General features: G+C 39.2%; 1 protein-coding gene across 2 annotated transcripts in view; it reads left to right on the top strand.

The window, feature by feature from the left end:
- Positions 1–17,389, top strand: part of CIT (citron (rho-interacting, serine/threonine kinase 21)) — a 294,107-nt gene that overhangs the window by 53,458 nt on the left and 223,260 nt on the right. For both annotated transcript variants that reach the window (XM_006865452.1, XM_006865453.1), the window contains exons 5-7: positions 7,026–7,168; positions 8,418–8,511; positions 16,646–16,849. In XM_006865452.1, coding sequence (XP_006865514.1) covers positions 7,026–7,168; positions 8,418–8,511; positions 16,646–16,849 — 441 coding nt within the window. The remainder of the gene's footprint in view (positions 1–7,025; positions 7,169–8,417; positions 8,512–16,645; positions 16,850–17,389) is intronic.

Below are 17,389 nucleotides of genomic sequence, written 5' to 3' on the forward strand. Positions count from 1 at the left end.
TGTCTTTAACTATCTTCATCATTCTTCTGCCAACTTCACTCTTTGTATGTTAAACTTCTTTCTTTATTTTGCCCTCTGCATCACTTGAGTTAATGTGTCTATCCTCTAGCCAGTGAATTACTCTCCCTTACCTCCCACCCTGGTAATCATCAAAGAATGTTTCTTTTAGCTTGAAGATCTTTTCTTGAGTTTTTTTACATCAGTCTCATACAATATTTGACCTTTTATGATTGTCTAATTTCACTCAGCATAATGTTCCCTGGTTCATTCATGTTATGAAGTGTTTTACAGATTCATTGCTATTCTCATATAGATAATTTTCATAAAAGCATAATGTTTAGAGCAGCCCTTTTTTACTAATTAAGCTAAACTATTTGTAGGCTTTAAGAAGACTTCAGGGAATATTTTTCATTTAAGATTTAAAGATAATCTCAGAACAATAGTTTCTGTGGTTCATCTACCCATCATGGTTCCAGAAAGTCTTCTAAATGCCACAAAGTAAGCTCTGACTCATAGCAGCCCTATATACAAAAGAACAAAACATTGCCTGATCATCCTCACGCTTTACTACGTTTGAGCCCATTGTTGTAGCGAGTATGTCAGCCCATCTATTGGTGGTCTACTTTTTCTCTGACTCTCTGCTTTACCAAGCATGTTGTCCTTCTGCTGGAACTGGTCCCTCCTGATAACATGTCCAACAGATGTGAAATGATGTCTCGCCATCTGCACTTCTAAGGAGCATTCTGGTTGTACTTTTTTCTAGACAGATGTGTTTGTTCTAATCGTCTTTGGTGCTTTCAATATTTTTTGTCCATACATTAAATCAAATGTATCAATTCTGTCTTCACTACTCAATATGCAGCTTTCTTATATATAGGAGGTGATTGAAAAGACCATGGTTTAGGTCAGGTAGTCCTCAAAGTGACATCTTTGCTCTTGAACACTGTAAAGAGGTCTGTGAAGTGGTTAGCCTAATGCAATATGTCATTTGTTTTCTTGATTACTGCCTCCATGAGCATTGAGTATGGATCCAAGTAAAATGAAATCCTTGACAGCTTCAATCTTCCCTTCATTTGTTGTGGTGGTGTTTATTGGTCCATATGTGAGGATTTTTGTCCTTTACGTTAAATTGTAATTCATACTGAAGGTTGTAGTCTTTGATTTTCATAAGTAAGTGCTTAAAGTTCTCTTTGCTTTCATCAAGCAAAATTGTGTGATCTACATATCACAGGTTGTTATTGAATATTCCTTCAATTCTGATGCCACGTGTAGTCCAGCTTCTTGTGTTATTTGCTCAGCATATAAATTGAATATTTATGGTGAAAAGATACAACCCTGCTACATACCTTTCCTGATTTTAACCCATTCAGTGTCCTCTTGTTCTATTTGAACAACTGTCTTTTCGTCTGTTACGTACAGGTTCCCACGTGAACACAAATATTTTGGAAATTCCATTCTTCTCAATGTTATACATAGTGTGTTATGATCCACACAGTTGAATGCCTTTGCATAGTATAGAGTCTAAAGCCCATGAAAATTCCAAATTGTGTTCCACATTTTTGCCCTTTTGAGCAGGATCTTCTATGGAATCTTTGGCCAGAATGTTCAGTAATGATATCAGGGCACCGTCCCATTCTTCTGATCTAATGGCAAAGGAGGCAGTTGTTCATGGAGGCAAAAGTCACACATTCCATATAATCCTCTTATCCCTGAGTCTCCTGCTTCCTCTGTTGTTCCAGGTGAATAGAGACTAATTGTTGTGACTTGTATGACTGCTTACAAATTTTTAGACCCAAGGAAGTACACAACAAACAAGGAGGTAGAAGAGAAGCGCTAAATATATTATTAGACCAGTTAATTGGGATGACCCTAACGTCCTAACCATGGAACGAAATCCCATGTGATTGTACACAAGCAGCCTCAGCAACTATTCCTTATGTTTTGTTTTTGGTTGTCATTGTAAATGTATCTGTCCCACAATTTTTCCAGTTCAGTTTTTTAAAGGTGTGCAACTTAAAGACAGCAATTACAACAATCAGCTGTACAACTTTGACCTTAATCAGTGATTTTTCCATCACAGTTGAACACCCTTTTTTTCCTCCCTCCGATCCTGGTAACCATTAATAGACTTTGATCTCTAGACATTTATTTGCCTTTTCTTCTCTTTTTATAAGTGAAGTCATACAATATTTATCCTTTTGTGATTGTCTTATTTTGTTCAGCATAATATCCTTTTTTCCCCAGTTACATATAAATTTCATTTTGTAAGTTTATTTTTATTATAAGAATGAACCTATCAGAAAAATTTTTAAGCTTTTTATTGTCATTTGGATGGAAGGTTTATATAGCAAATTGATTTTCCATTTACCAGTTCATGCAAGTTTTGTGATACTGAATGCAGTCCCATTTCCTTCTTATGTTTCCTGTTTCCATTCGTCCTTCTTTTCTATGTCTTCTTGCTTTTGAACTTTATCCCTGAACAAACAATGCCCTTTAGATGGAATGTGGCTCTTTGTTCTAAACCGTGCATACCTCCTAGGTGTGATTGTTCGTTCACCTTACAGACAGTGTCTGTTGTTTGGTTGAAAATGGAGCCACAAGGGTGAGTTCAGTTTCAGGTCTGAAGAGTATCTAAGGGCCTTAGTGTCAGGGGTTACCAATCTATATTTGATTGCTAAGTCTGTTTGTTTGAAGTTCCACATTTTTCTTGTACTCCTTCCAGGTCCACCTCTTGTGATCTCGGTTAGAGCAGTCAGCAGTGTTAGCTGGCCACCATCTAGTTCTAGCCTCAGGGTCATTGAAATTGGGATTTGTGTGGTCCATTAGCCCTTTGGGTTGTTTCCTTTTGTCCTTTTCTTCACTCTGCCTTGCTCCAAATGCAGACGTCATTGTTGTTGGTTTTGTTGTATGTTGTCAAGTGGATTCCTACTCACAGTAATCCTGTATAGGGTTTCTGAGAGCGTCTGGTGGGTTTGAACTGCTGACCTTGTGGCTAGCAGTCCAGAGTTTTTCCTACGGTGCCACACCAGGACTGTGGATGTGGATAATCATCATCTTGTCTTCAAGCTGCATCCATACTATAGCATGTATCAAGACTTAATTTCTCTTACTATTATTCTATTATATGCAAACACCAGTGACTTCAGTATAAAATACCAGCAGGTTCATCCAATGTGGACAGGTTTTAGTACAGCTTTCAGACTAAGACTAGGGAGAAAGACCTGGCTATCTACTTTAAAAAATTGGACAATGAAGACTCTGTGGATGACAGCAGTTTCATGCCTGATACAGTGCTGGGAGATGAGTACCTCAGTGGATTGAGTATGCCATCAATTGCGAAGATGGCCCAGAACTGGGCAGTGTTTCTTTCTGTTGTATATGGGGTGACCATGAGTTAGGGCTGACTTGATGGTAACTAATGACGACAACCTTGATCCAGGTTAGTGGACCAAGTTTGATTAGTTTCATTGATAAGGACTCATTTGGTAGTGTAATGGTTACGAGTCAGGCTGCCAACCTTAAGATCAGCAGTTCGAAACTACCAGCTGTTCTGTGGGAGAAAGATGAAGCGTTCTGCTCCCGTAAAGATTTACAGCCTCGGAAACCCTGTGCAGGGTCACTATGAGTCGGAACCGATTCCACGGTACTAAGCAACAACAACATTCTATTTAGAAGTCTGTCGTTTTGGCCACATGTGGGATGTGCTGCCTCCGTTCAGCTGTTGTAATTTTTGTGGCTTGTTTTCTCAATCAAGCCTGGTTTTGAAGAGTGATGATACTTAGACAGCTGCTTGACTCACAGGAAGGACTAATCTAGTTTGGGTGAGGATTCTCAGCTCAGGAACTTGGATCTTCTGAATAGGAGCAAAGAACACAGGATTTCACCTTTTTAAGAGATAGTGCTTATTTTCTGAACTATTTTACTGGTAATTGTGAGTAGAATTTAGGAGTACTAAGCAGCAGTTTCTGAGATCTTAAAAGTTGCCAATGACTGCGAAGGCTTTGACCTCCTTAGCCTTAAACTTATAAGCCATTTTGTTTGTTCACATCTTTGGTTAGAGCCAGGTTAGAAATTTTCCAACTGCAGTGTGTCATAAATATGCGCTCTTCTTATTTAAGGCATTTCTGTTTTGAAAGCATAAGTACTTCTGCTATTATCTGTGGATTTCGTTCTTTTTTGAGGGATGTTTAAGACATTTTTAATGTCAATATATATTTAAAACAGACGTACCAATTCAGTTCACCCACATACCCAGGGCCTTTCAAGAACCAGGTTGCAATGAGTAGGTGAGGCATAGGGAGCCAGGTGGTTCTTGTGGCCTCTTAAAGGGTTGAGGACGAGTCGCTTATGTCTGTTGGGAACTAGGGGAAATAAAGCATTTTAGCTGCCACTCCTCTTAACTATCAGTGTGCTTATTAGTTTATGAATTTGTTTTTTCAGCAAATTTTTTTTTTTTTTTTAGAAAATGTTGACAAAATGGAAGCTTACTCTGCAAATTGAATGGCTGCCTATTTCTTGTTGGAGGTCTACTTGTGATGGGGTGGGCACCCAGGTTCCTTGGAATCCTCATAGCGGGCAAACCATTGGCTCCCATGGGGTCTCTGGTATGGGGGTGACTTGGTGGTGAACAGACTTCCTGGACTCTGTACACAAGCAACCTGGGCGGTTTTTTTGGAGCATGTGCAGGTGTTCCAGGTCTGACTGTCTTGAACTTTTGTCTAATTCTGGACTAAAACCAAACGTGTTTACACAGGGGCTGTGACAGCCTGCATTCCAGAGCCGACTTCTGAATGCACTAGTAGTTGAGAGACTTACAGTTTTTTATTTTATTACGAAGTTTACTTGAATCTTGCCTTTTTCCTGAAAGACTTTGAGATGACTTAAAAGAAAAGGCACTTATGGCATGATTAATAAAATGGGATACTGAAATGAAAGGCAGGAAAACTCAGTCAAGATTAACATGGGTGCCACAATGATCAAAATAGGTCCCAGCTCGTCACCAGCCAGAGCAGACAGGAGTGCTTAGTAAAGGGAGGCCAGGAGAAGGAATCCGTGTCAGACCCTCTGGGGACTGTGTCTCACTTGATCCCATACACAGTCCTGTGAGGGGGATAGTCTCATCCCCATGACACAGAGGATGAAACAGAAAGTGTTGTGAAGCCACTCCAGGCAAACTGGCCTCAAAGCTGTTTATTGATTCATTACCTCACACCAGGTTATTATCAAAAAGAGGAAAGATTTCATTTCTTTGGGGGAGTATTTAAAAAAAAATTTTTTTTTTTCCAAATGGTTTATTTGCAGCAGCAAGTATATTGTAGCAAAGTTGTCATTATAACTGCATTGTACTGTAGCAAACAGATTGAAATTTAAAAGTAAACACACTAACAATTTATGTTTATGTTAAAACATGAAAATATAATTCTTAAGTAATTGAAATTAAACCACATGCTCATATTTTTAATTGGTCGCAAGTCTTCCACATTTTTTTTTTTTTTAAAGTACTGCAAATTTAGAGGCAGATAACATGGTAGGGTGAATTATTCTGTTCAGTAAGTTATAGGATTAATAACAAATATCCAGTAGCCAATATGAGGCATGTGACTTCCAATAAAACTATACCAAAGCAAATCAGAGATTTATTTGAAAAGACATAAAGGGAAATTCTCCCATGATATAAGTGTCTACCCATTAGCTGTACCATTTTTGTCCCATGGCCTACCACACCTATATGGTCTAGCTTCTGCTTAATTCACATTTACCTAGGGCACCTTCTCTTTGTCTGGATCTACCGTCCTTGACATTCACCTAAGATCTTCACACATGCTTTTCCACGTTCTTTGCAGGAATGGCAGTATCATTTAGGTTTCAGCTTCAGTGGAATCTCAGAGACCTTCCCCTAAGACGCTCTCTAACTCTTTGCGCTGATAGTTTCCTTTGTTTCTGTCTGTAATTAGAAGTTATTATCTTGTTTATTTGCTACAATTAAGATGGATGAGTTGCATCTCTTTGAAAATGGTCATTTCCTTACCACCCTCATTTTCAATTCAGCCACTCCCAAGTGTCTCAACATCCATACTTTTGAGCTGGTAGTTACAGGATTTGGAAGATATTGTTGTTAGGTGCTGTTGAGTAGGTACCAACTCATAGTGACTTTATGCATAACAAAACGAAACACTGAAGAACAGTGTTTTTGTTAATAAAAATTTCCCAGATTTTTTTTTCAATGTACATATCAACCGTTGTAATAATTTGCTTTTTCTCACACACAAAAAAGGGTCATACTTGACACATTTTGTTATCTTGGGCAGCTTCCCATGACAGTGGGATGGATCCAGTCCGTTTTCAGTGGCTGCATCATATCACTTCATTTGCTGTGTAATATTTTGGCCAGTCTCTTATTGATCAATACTTGAATGATTTCCAGACATTTTTCCCCCTTGTTGCATAAATGCTGCAGTGAATCTGTTTATCTGAAAACCACTGTAAGTATCTATGAAATCAGTTGTTACAAGTGGAATTACTAGGTCAAAGGGTGTGTGTTCACATTTAAATTTTTAACAAAAACTTCAGCTGGCCCTCCTGTTAAAGGAAGAGATTGTATCACATTTATTATGCCAACAACAGCCTGTATTCTGCGGGGTGCTGAAGAAACAGGTAAAAAGGATGCGGGAGAGTTTGTTGCCCTCCAGGAATTTCCCTCTATGCTGTGTACCTTATCCTAGGCAATGTCTGGGGTGTCGACTGGGTGGGTGGGTAAGTGGGTGGATTTAATTCAGCATTTCAAGCTTGCCTTGCAAACACTGTGGCTGGTGTCTGGGGTTCATTGTATTGACTCTCTCTGATAATGGATGTAATTTCCTTAGGGCAGAGACCTCATCCTACATTACTTGCCCTATATCTTGCATATCTTCATTGCTTTGTGAAAACGTTGTAATTATAACATGTCAGGCAGTATTTGAGGATCTAATAGAGGTGTTCTCTTTTTGGGGTGTGTGAAGAATGATTAACTTTGGCATTCTATACAGGTCATGGAATACCAGCCCGGAGGGGACTTGCTGTCACTCTTGAATAGATATGAGGACCAACTAGATGAAAATATGATTCAGTTTTATCTAGCCGAACTGATTCTGGCTGTTCACAGTGTTCATCAGATGGGATATGTACATCGGTAAGTATAACTCTGGTGGCACGTGAAGAATTTGTATCACTTAAGAGTTTATACAGAGAGTGAATGGATAAATGATTTCAGCATCAAAATACTGTTCCATCCAATTTTTATCTAGTGTTACCTGTAGCTGGGTGAAAGTCAGCTTTCCAGAATGGCAGACACTTCTGCTTGCCTCTTCAGCAGTAGGTTTAGAATGGGAATGTTGTGACGTTTGCTAGTTAGAGCAGTTATTGTAGCTACCAAGGCACCCGCATGGGTTCTTTGGTTTATATGGTTGAAAACTGGGATTTGGTTTGCAGAAGGAATTGGCATATCATGTAGTAAAGACCTTGGAGTTATATCTCTAAGTATACCTGTGAGTAATTTATTTACAAAGGAGTTCTACAAAATCCTCAGTCAGTTATTATTTTTACCAAGCTTTCATACTGCTTTGAACCATTTCAGCCCTGGCCAAAAACATAAAACCAGAACAGACCCTGTTTTGTTGTCTTCTAAATTTGGATTACTCAGAACTGAAACAGGACAGGAAAAATTATGGATTCAAGCCCTGGAATGAATGGGAAACTTGGGAGAGGCATAATGACCCCTTTCAGGAGCCTGATGTGGGAGATGGGAGTTTTGCCAGCACTCTGGAAGCGACGCAGATTCATAGCTGCATTGTCGGCTGCCATCTTTGTTTTCCACTCCGTTGGTGTAGGCTGCCCTTGTTTTCTAAGAGGGAGATTATGTCTCTAGCAGGGCTTTGATTTTGACTCATGATTTTCCTCTTCCAGTTAGTGTTCACCCACATTTTAAAAGTTTGGGTCTGTTGTAGTGATGTTTCATCAGCCATGACTGAACTGGTCAGAACGGGTTCAAAGCCCTGGTTTCTGCACGTCCTTACTCATCCGATGTTTATGTACATCTTAGAAGGTTGTGGTAACGGAATGATGGTTAGATCAGCAATCATGGAATTTAGATTTCAGTCTTAGCTTTTTATTGACTAGCTACATTCTTTTGACTTTAATTTCCACAATGTCTAATGTGTGTCTCTACAAGAAATAATCCATCTAATAACATGTGTTTATTTTATCATTATTTATTTTTACTTAAAATTTGTTCCGTAAAACAGATGAAAATCAATAGCGAGGTATATGTACCAGAATATATGCAATAAGATTCTTAACAGAATTGATATTCTAGATCGACAGTTGCTTGTTGATTAGAAGAGAGAAAACAACACTCATTTGTGACCCCAATTTTCTTGCAGAGATATCAAGCCTGAGAATATTCTTATTGACCGAACAGGGCATATTAAACTGGTGGATTTTGGATCTGCGGCTAAAATGAATTCAAATAAAATGGTAATGAAATGGAAAGAGATCACCTAATAGTTGTTGTGTTGCGTTCCCATCAGTTTGTGAAACACTGTGTAAAGCTGAGAGCCATGTTAGAGCCTTCTTCTGCCAGTGGCTGAAATGACTCCATGAGTGAGAGACACAGAGCTGTTTTTCAGACTTACTTAACCTTGGAACCCTTTTATGCATCCTGTCTGTTAATACTGTACAGAACATTTCTAAGAATACTCTTAACAGTATGGTAAAAAAGAAAGAAGAAATACTTACTTTGTTTTTCTTTTCATTTTCCTTGTTCGTTCTAGGCTGTCTTCTCTGATATTACGTTACACTTTAAAATATGTTGATGGAATCTAACCATCTTTATCTCAAATCCTGTTTCCCATGTAGCAAAATTGAAACTAGTTACCAGAATATTTCAATGGAGTGCCCTTAAGTATTAAGAACCAAGTGGTCCAAATGTCCTATTTAAGTCTTTGTTGTTGTTGTTGTTAAATGCCGTCGAGTCGGTTCCGACCCATAGCGACCCTGAACAGGCTTTCCGAGGGTGTAAATCCTTACGGGAGTAGAAAGCCTCATCTTTCTCCCGCGGAGCGGCTGGTAGTTTCGAACCGCTGACCTTAAGATCTGGGGTAAAAATTAAGCCACAGTCCCCATGCTGATTACAAAGGTGGGATGGTAGCTGTTGAGCTCAAGAGTAAGAATACTGTAGGACAAAGATGACCAAGTGAACAAAAAAATCTTTCAAGATTTTAAGTCATAATTTTACAATTGAGCCGCTCGGTGACCTAGACATACCTTTAGGAACTTGGCCTTTTGGCTTTTCTCTAAAAAATACCGATTTGAATTCAGATGCATAGATTAAGAGACTGGAGAAGCTGTCTTTCTAGAGCCGAGGGTTATGTCCTTTCTGTATATGAAGTTTCCTTTTTTCTGAAGTTATTTGAAGGAAAAGAAGGATATTGCTAGGTTTGTGTCTGGTAGTAGCATTAACTCTGTACTCTAATGTGTGACCTCCGTGCTCTGCAGATTTGAGACCTACTTGAGGTAATTTACTTGGTATTCAGGCTGCCTATGTGGTCCAAAGTCAGGGTTTCTCAACTGTAGCATTATTATTATTATTACTTTGCTGGTTATGATCTTAGACTCTGTTGAATTAGTCATTAAAAATTCTATTACTGTATCAGAAATTTTATATTTTAATGATTGTGTTCAATTCAGAAACAGGATGTGGAATACAACATAAGAAAAACATTAACAGTGCAGTTTTGTCACCTGGAATTCCAAAACTTAAACAATAGATTGGTGATATAAATCGACCCATGCATCTAAGTGCCAAGAATACTCTGTTCCCCCAGTGTGACAACCAAAAATGTTCCCCCTGGGGACATTGTCTTCTTTCCCTCTTCTAAGTGATAGCTATTGCAATAGATTAAGAAGCATCAGAAAGCTAAGTAATTAACTTATGATGGTGGTGATGGTGTACTGTGGAGTCGGTTCCAACTCATAGCAACCCTGCTTGGGGTTTCCGTGGCTGTAAATCTTTTTTTTTTTAATTTATCTATTGTAAACTGAGTGATAGTTTACATGGGAGAGCATTGGATGTACACCATTGTTTCATTGCAATGATTACAATCTCTTCTGTGTGTCTTTATTCAACAGTATTTGCTTCCATTCCCTCTGGCTTTTTGGGGGGCTGAGGTGGGATGTACACAAAAACACTCAGGAATATATAATCATTCAAACAGCTAAAGGGCACATTCGGCAAGCCTGCCTCCTGGCCGCCAGCAGCTGCTAGTCCCTCTCTTTCCTTGAGTCCAGAGTCCTCAGCTGTTCCCTTTCTCCATTTCCTCATCTCTGCCTCCATCTCTGGTGTCACTGCTTCTCTGGATAGGGTCCCACATTTCCCTCGTACTCTTCTCCCTTGATGGTCCTAGGGTCCTCTGCTTCTGGACTGTAAGATTAATCCCCTGTTTTTGTAATAAAACCTCTATCTTTACAATTGTGACAGTCGCAATTAGTCATGATAACAATTACTCACTATTGAATCACAAGAATCCTATCCCCATCTCCTTTCACCGGACCTGTCTAGATAAGATGAAAACTATTCAGTGGGGACTCTACCTCCTCACCTTCCCACTCTTAAACTAAACTCCCTTTTGAAAACTTGTAAGCCAGTCACTTAACCTCTGTCACCTCTATCGGCCCCTCATTTCAGGTGGTCGAAGCTGTAAATCTTTGCAGGAGCAAAAAGCTTCATCTTTCTTCTGCAGAATGGCTGGTAGTTTCGAACTGCTGACTCGTAACCACTACATATAGGCTGTTATATGTATTTGCAGTAAGGAAACTTATTCAATAAACTAGATTAAGATCCAAAGACACAGTTTGGTAAATAATTGGGATTAAGAGTAAGCCTGGCTTGGTCTCCTTGTTTTGGAATTCACTCTTTTCACAGCCCTCAGTGGAGAGACTGGCTTCCTGTACATCTCAGTTTGCTGTTTTTCCAGGATTCCAACTGCCCTTTTCAGTTCTTTAATCCTAGCAACCTTCACTGCAGGCAGGGAGCCTCCCGGGGACACTCGGATTTATTTGTAGCTGAAGGCTCAATCCTTGATTGTTTGCATCCTGGAGATGTGGCACGTGTCAGTAGCACACACTTGAGAACATCACACCTCCACTTCCCTTGGGGAGAGAATCGCCTCATTAGAATTTTGTGCTTTTTAGTTCAGAATGTGGCTAAGGAAATGAGAAAAACTTTTCACCATTGACATTTCTGTGATTTAAGACAAATTGTGCCAATGTGTAGACTTGAATCTCTAACCTTTCAGTTAGTAATCAAGGGCACTAACTTGTTTGCACCACTCCAGGATTCTTTTGCATCATAATACCAATAATCTGCACTCTAATGTGAAGTGTGGATTTATAATTAAAATTAATGTTGTAATATTTTATATCAATGACGGTGGGTTAAACATAGGCTTTCTTTAATAGACTGTTTTGCAGTTCTAATGTAGGTTCTGTTTTCTGTTAATATACAAGGGTAAATAAAAAGGTATTGCTACTTGGGTTCCCGTTCATACATGGTGGTTGGTGGTTATTGTGCTGTGGATCTGACTTACAGCAACCGTGTAGAGGGTAAGGTTTCTGAGGCTGCAAATCTTTACAGGAGCAAAACCCCTCATTTTTTACCCTCAAGGAGCTACTGGTAGATTAGAATCACTAACCTTGCAGTTAGCAGCCCATCTCGTAATGCACTACATTACCAGGGCTCCTGGTAATTTATATGTGGATGGGTTTATATATTTTTAAAATGTTTTAAAACATGTCTCTGTGATCAAGTTGTCTCCTGTCAAATTCTCTCAGTAATACAAGAGGGCATTAAAAAGTTCATGGAAAGATTGCATTATTTTTTCATTCTATTTTTCCATGTACTTCCCTGCCTCCCCCCATACTTTTTGAAGCCATTTCAAACACTTATCTTAGTCTCGTTAGAATGCATTAAAAAAATGTATAGTTTCCAGGGAGATTTGCTGGGCCAGTTGAATTCAAGGTAGAGAGATCAACCCAGAAGGGTATAATGACTATGTTTTGAGATTCCAAAGGAATTACCTTGATAGAGTTTTTTGAGGAACATAAGAAGTTTTTTTCTGAAAAATGAAAAATGCCAGGAAAGTTGTGCCAAGGAATTTTTTGCCATCATAGTAATGCAGCTGTTCATACTTCAAGGGTAGCAAGGACTGTTATATGAGGATTGTGTTGGGAAACCTTACCCCATCCACTCTAAAGCCCTGTTCTTGCCCCTTCAGACTTCTTTTTTTCCAAAACTCAAAGCACATTGAAAGGAACATGATTAGAGTCCCTTGAGGATGCCAAAACTTCTGTTTTAACATGGTACAAATAAGAGTATAGAAGCTTTCAGGGAATGGTTAGAAACTTGGAAACAGTGTCTTCAGAGTTATGTTGGCTTAGATGGAGAAAAAGTAGCTTCACATTTTGATATTTTTGTTCAATAAAGGTTTCTATGATTTTGTAACAGTGCTTTTTTACTTACCCTTATATATACACATATGAATTACTCTGTGGAATGTAGAGAGTAATTCTACAAAATTCATCTTGTTTTCCTACCATCCCCAAATATTATCTGTGTATTTTGGATATCTGTGAATCATTGGTCTGTTGCGTTTTCTGCCTTCCGTTGAATATGTTTCAAGCTTCTTATTTGGGGAGAGGTTCTGGAATATTTTCATTCGTAAACACTGAGTTCTAATGATCACTGCCTAGAGAGAATTGTGGTTGAGCCAAAACATGTTGTGACCTACTGTATTAGTTAGGTTCCCACTGTGCCTTGAAGGGAGTGGGAAGCATGAGTCAAAATCTGAAATAGCAAAGAACTAACAGTTTCAACCTCTCTCATTTGGTTCTCAGATAATGGTTGTGAGGAGGTTGTAAGCAGAGAGTGTTAGAGTGATGTGAAGCGATAACTAGCCCATTTGGCTGCTGGGAACCCGTAGATGGAGATGGACAGCCCTTTTTAGGTTTACGTACGGAGTATTTTCCCTTTTGGTACTTTCTAATATAAACTAATAATAGAATTTGGAAGATTAAATGATTAAACATACATTTGTGTAATCACATATCTGTTATAGGGCAAAAAACAGTGGGAGAGTTGTCTGACTCTGTTAAGTCTTATCATGAATTTGAAAACAAGGCATGTGACAATTTTTTCTATTCGGTTATATCACTCTGCTGTACCTGACCCATCAAATTCCTGTCAATTTTGGTTGTGAGTAATTAGCCATGTGAGCTACAAACAAGGAATACTGAGTATTTCTGACCAGTATAGTATGGTGATAACATAGCATGCAACAAGTACAAATAGTGCATATTTAATAATTATCCTTTGAAGTGATTGGAATGAATGGTAACCATTTAACCAACAACATAGTAGCATTATCACCATATACTCAAACCATTCTTCATTCTTCTTGGATCAACTATCAACGCTCGTGGAAGCAGCAGTCAAGAGATCAGACGACGTATTGCATTGGGCAAATCTGCTGTACAGGAACTTTTTAAAGTGTTGAAGAGCAGAGATGTCAGCTTGAGGACTAAGGTGCGCCTGACCCAAGCCATGATATTTTCAATAACCTCATATGGATGCGAAAGCTGGACAGTGAATAAGGAAGACCATAGAAGAATTGATGCCTTTGAGTTGTGGTGTTGGAGGAGAATACTGAAAGTGCCACAGACTGCCAAAAGAACCAATAGATCTGTTTTGGAAGAAGTGCAGCCAGAGTGCTCCTTGGAGGCCAGGATGGCTAAGCTTCGTCTCTCATACTTTGGACATATTGTCAGGAGAGAACAGTCGCTGGAGAAGGATGTCATGCTGGGTAAGATGGAGGGTCAGAGAAAAAGAGGAAGACCCCCAGAGAGATGGATCGGCCAGGTGGCATCATTGATGGTGTCAAGTGTGGCAGCGGTGGTGGGGTTGGCGCAGGATTGGACATTGTGTCATTCTGCTGTGCATGGGGTCGCTATGAGTCGGTTCTGACTCGGTGGCACCTAACAACAACAACAACAACAATCAAAGCAAAATTTTACAGTTTTGAAACTTTGGTGATTTAAAATATTTCTAAGTTCATTGTCAGTATTGAAGGTTTTTACTGAAACCCTATAGTTGAATCATAATCCTATAATGAATTCAGTAACATTTAGAAACTTGTTTAAGGACAGAAGTCTCGACTCAGACTTCCTGAGGCTCTCTCTTGAGTTAAACTGCTATACTCTTTCTTGACGTGAAGGCATTCTGGTTCTACCTTAGACCAGTTTTCCCCACTTTGTCTCTACTTTTCTCCTACAACATAGGTGTACTTGTGTGCTTCTTGGATGGCATGAGCAACTGGCTTTCCCAAGTAGAAATCTTATTCAATGAGGACTTTTTTTCCTGAGTGGACATAATACCTAGTTAATGAATGAGTGGTTTCAAGAGTAACAGTATTACAGTGCTTTTTAAATTTATTTTTATTTTTTAAGTTTTTATTGTGAATTGAGTAATCATTTACACGGGAGAATATCGGTTTTATACTCAACGTTTCATTGCAATGATTACAGTCTCCTCCGTGCCTCATCGTTCAACAGTATTTGCTTATAGTCCCTCTGCTTTTTTTGGGGGTGGTGGGTGGGGTGGTGATGTACACAAAAACATGGAGGACTATTTAATTATTTAATCAACCAAAGGGCACATTTTGCAAGCCTGTCTCCTGGCTGCCAGCACACAGCCTTTCTCTTTCCATGAGTCTAGAGTCCTCACCTGCTCCCTCTCTCTATGTCCTCATGTCTGCCTCCATCTCTGGTGTCACTGCTTCTCTGGATAGGATCCCACATTCCACTCATGCTCTTCTCCTTTGATGGTCTTAGGGCCATCTGTTCCTGGACTGTAAGATTAACTAATGCCCCCTTTTTCTTACAAAACTTCTACCTTTACTGTTGTAACAGTTGCAATTAGTCATGATAACAATTACTAATGAATCATAAGAATCTTATCCCCATATCTTTTCACCAGATCCTTCTAGACAAGGTGAGAAGGTGAGATCTATTCAGTAGGAATTTTACTGTCTCCCGCATACTCTTAAACTAATCTCCCTCTTGAAAACTTGTAAGCCAGTCACTTCGTGCCTTTAGAGCCCCCCCCCCCCCCCCGCCATTTTAGGTAGCCAATGTGTAAGTTGTCCATCCCTATCAACCCCATTACACTGCTTTTTGGGCATAGATTTGGGAAAGCCTGTACCAGAGTGTGAATCTTAGAAAGAGGTGAAGAGAGAAGGAGTAGAAAGAATGGGTTCATTTTCTATGACCAGGGAGTCTTGGAGTAGAACTATCAACAAAATTAAGGTTATAGTCTGGGAGAGTGTGATCTTCATCACTGGAAATAGAAGGTCTTGTATTGTCCTCTTTAGACATTCATTTTCCTCTCAGTCCTCAATCATATGAAAGCAAAACAAATTTTATTTTCTTGATCCAAGTCAGCCTTGAAAGTGTTGGGCCTACTTATAAAAATCTCACAGCTCACTCGGGAACATTCTTCCTTTACTAGGGAGAAAGCTATTTTGGACAATTTAACAACTGATCTGAGGGAGATCCCTTTACAATATAGAGTTCATGGACAACTCACCAACACAGTATATGACTAATGTTAGGCTCTCACTCTGATTTGATGGCGTAGATTAGAGAGGTGATCCTTGGATTTCAAGTTTTATATCTTAGTGAAACTTTAAAACATTATTGAGGACAGATAGGGGTTGTCAACTTTTACTAGGTTGCCTAGGAAGGTTGGGGATGTGTTGGGGGCGGAAGACCCACTTCTGTCAGCACCATCTGAAGAAGCCAATACTGAAACAGCTATAAAGACAAATTCTCAGAAAAAAAAGGACAGCCCTTTAAAAGGCATGCATTTAACTTTATCAAAAGATCTGTATTGTCCTAATCTCCTTTGCCAAGGTCAGCTACTCAGTACCATTGGCCTGCAGGGACCTGGGTTTCTGAACAGTGGGGAGAGATCACAGGACCAGGGTCTAGGAAAATGAACTCATTAACTTTTGGCTGTTGGTGGAAGTTATTTATCATGTTGTGCCCTGTCAGTGGGCAAGTTAAGTAGGAATGTTGATTCTAAATGCAGTTTTCTAAGATTTTTAATTGGAGATAGGACACATATTTGTAATATTATGTTGCTAGCTTGCTGCCAGTTTTTAATTAATGGGAGGTTGATCTTCTGGATTCATCATTAGGATTTATTATAATTTCACTATTCTCATCAGCTAGAGATGTTGCATCATATCAGTAACTTGTATTAGAGCAGCCAATTTCCACTTCAGGTATATACCCAGCTTTTGTTTGTGTTACCAAAGGGTGAGCTCATCAGCACCTCTTGCCCTTTGCCTTTGGATTAGATTATGTGCTGGTTTATTTTTATTTTTTGAACTAGTAAATCGTTTGCATTTCCTGATGGTGTGCCACTTGATGTAAGGTTTAAGTACCTGGGAGAATAGTAATCAGTAACAAATTAGCTTCTGTCTGAAATGTGACTGTTGGCAGTGTACTTGAGGATAATTGAAAGTCTGCATTCATTTTGCTTGTGGGTTTCTAGGTGAATGCCAAACTCCCAATTGGGACTCCCGATTACATGGCCCCTGAAGTGTTGACCGTGATGAATGGGGATGGCAAAGGTGTCTATGGCCTGGAGTGCGATTGGTGGTCCGTGGGTGTGATTGCTTACGAGATGGTTTATGGGCGATCACCATTTACTGAGGGTACCTCAGCCAGAACCTTCAGTAACATCATGAATTTCCAGGTAACCATTATTAGTTGGTTTTAAAGTAATACTGTCAAATGTCTGTTAGAAATTGTGCTAATAAAACTTGATTTATAAGTTAAAATAATAATAGCAAGGACTAATACTAGTGTTGTTAAGTGCCATCAGTAGAGACCCTGTGTAGGGTTTCTAAGGAGCAGTTGGTAGGCTTGAATTGTTGGTCTTGTGGTTAGGGGTCCAATGCTTACCCTATATTGCCACACCAGGATTCCAGTACTTTAACAGTACGTAGTGGTTACTTTGTGCCAAAATACGACCGGGAAAGAATTACCTCCACAAAGTAGAGTTGACCTTAATGATGTGGATGGAATTAAGCTTTCAAGATCTTTTGTGGCACAATTCAAATGAGAAGAAATAGTTGAAAATGTCTGTTAATCAGAATATAGAATGTATGAACATGGATCTAGGCAAATTGGAAGTCATCAAAAATGAAATGAAATAAATAAATATTGATATCCTAAGCATTGTTGTTGTTGTGCCGTCAAGTCAGTTCCTACTTAAAGTGACCCTTTAAATATA

Source organism: Chrysochloris asiatica, unplaced genomic scaffold, assembly GCF_000296735.1.
Source record: "Chrysochloris asiatica unplaced genomic scaffold, ChrAsi1.0 scaffold00078, whole genome shotgun sequence".
Taxonomy (NCBI): domain Eukaryota; kingdom Metazoa; phylum Chordata; class Mammalia; order Afrosoricida; family Chrysochloridae; genus Chrysochloris; species Chrysochloris asiatica.